The sequence below is a fragment of the Nicotiana sylvestris genome, chromosome 3 (assembly GCF_000393655.2).
Source record: "Nicotiana sylvestris chromosome 3, ASM39365v2, whole genome shotgun sequence".
Taxonomy (NCBI): domain Eukaryota; kingdom Viridiplantae; phylum Streptophyta; class Magnoliopsida; order Solanales; family Solanaceae; genus Nicotiana; species Nicotiana sylvestris.
The window spans coordinates 149,055,004-149,056,824 of NC_091059.1; the positions used below are offsets into that span (position 1 = coordinate 149,055,004).

General features: G+C 50.0%; 1 protein-coding gene across 1 annotated transcript; it reads right to left on the reverse strand.

The window, feature by feature from the left end:
• Positions 1–501: 501 nt before the first annotated feature.
• LOC138888162 (uncharacterized) lies at positions 502–1,323 on the reverse strand. The gene has a single exon (XM_070169978.1). The coding sequence runs from the start codon at positions 1,321–1,323 to the stop codon at positions 502–504; it is 822 nt and encodes a 273-aa protein (XP_070026079.1).
• Between the last annotated feature and the right edge of the window lie 498 nt (positions 1,324–1,821).

Genomic DNA, 1,821 nt, shown 5'->3' on the forward strand with positions numbered 1-1,821 from the left:
TTTGCCTTAGGAATTCCAACTCAACTATCAACTCGAAGTCATCTATGATCACCACTCATAGGTTGAATTTTCCTTCGTAAGGACCAAGCTTCACCGGTACCTCTTTGGCTATTCCACCCACTCGTTGGGGAGGTGAGTTGATAGCCTTGACACGACCTTTAACTTTCCCTACAACTAGACCAAGGTGCTCCACCTGAGTCGAGACTAGGTAGCTGTGGGTAGCTTCCGTGTCTATCATAGCCCGAATGGGCTTGCCATTCACCTCCATCTCAATGAACATTAAGGTCCTCTCTTTTTAAGAGGAGTCTTCTCATCCGCCTTCTTTTTTCCTTTCTTGGTGACTGGACATGGGTCCTTCTTCTTGCGGATACCAGCACTGGTGTCTGCTAATGCCTCAGAAATGGAGCCAACAATTGCATTGAAGGCACCTACTGGTTCAGTCTGACCCGCATCATCTGAGTCGTCATCAGTCTCATCATCAAAAGCCTGTTGGGCATTCATCTATGCATGTGGGCACTCATTATTCCAATGTGGTCCGCCGCAATGACGGCATCCTGAAGGAGGCTTTCTCCCCCGATCATTGTTGTTTGACGCAGCACTGTTGTTGCTTGATGAGGGAGCCTTAGATTTGGTTGAGCTCTGATCTCCCCCACTTCCGCTAGGGCCACCATTGCTAGGCTGGCCCCCTTTGAATCCCGCTCGAGCAGGCAGCTGAGGCCTATCCTTTCGAGCTTTCATTTGATAGGCCCCAAGGCATTCAACTGCTTGGATTGCCTTGGGCAGGGTATCTACCCTTTGTCTTTGTAGTTCTACGCGGGCATAAGGATTCAAACCTTCCAGGAAGGTGAAGAGCTTGTCTTTGTCCACCATGTCACGTATGTTTAGCATGACCGCGGAGAATTTCCGCACGTAGTCCCACACTGATTTGGTCTGGCAGAGCTCTCGTAGCTTTCTCCTTGCATTGTATTCAACATTTTCGGGGAAGAACTGTAGGCGTATGGCTGCCTTTAGTTCTGCCCATGTCTCGAGAGCATCTTCACCGGCTCTGATGGCTTCGTACTTCAGCTGCCACCAGAGTTTAGCATCACCCTGAAGATACATGGCAGCAGTTGCTACCTTCTTAGCTTCTTCTAGGCCCCCAACAGCATCGAAATGTTGTTCAACATCAAAGATGAAGTTCTCCACTTCCTTGGCATTCCTAGCTCCAATGTATGGCTTTGGCTCAAGAATTTTTAGTTTTTGTTCGCTGAAGCGGGGTTCGCAGCGCCCCCGATTTGTTTCCACCGCCTCGAAGCAGGCCCTGTAAAGCAGCATTGACAACATTGAGCTTGTCTGTCAAGTCGTCAATAGTTCATTGCATGGCAGTCACCATGTCTGCCTCTTGTGCCCTATAAGCTAAATCCTTGGCATGCTCCTGTTGGAGTCCCTCGAATTTGCCAAAAATTTCGGCTGCCTCTGTGACTGCCGTTTGCCGGTCTCCCTCGGAGTCGCGACTGATGTTTTCTATGTCAACTTTGGCCTGGAGCACCCTGCGGTCCAGGTCGTCCAACTTTTGCCCTAGGCTAGTTCTTAGTTCAGGCACTGTATCCACAATGGGCTGTAATCCGTCAACCGTCTGTTCAAGGGCCGCAATGCAGTCCCCATGATTCACCATGGTCAGAAATGGTGGTAATGGCAATGCGTTCCCTCATCCGATGTCGAGCCTAGGCTCTGATACCAACTGTTACGCGGCGCCTTCCTGAGATTCCTTGAAAGGGCGACCTAAGGCTAAGCAACTGATGTCAGTGCAGTTACTGTCTGCCAACTGAGGTTCTCTCCGTA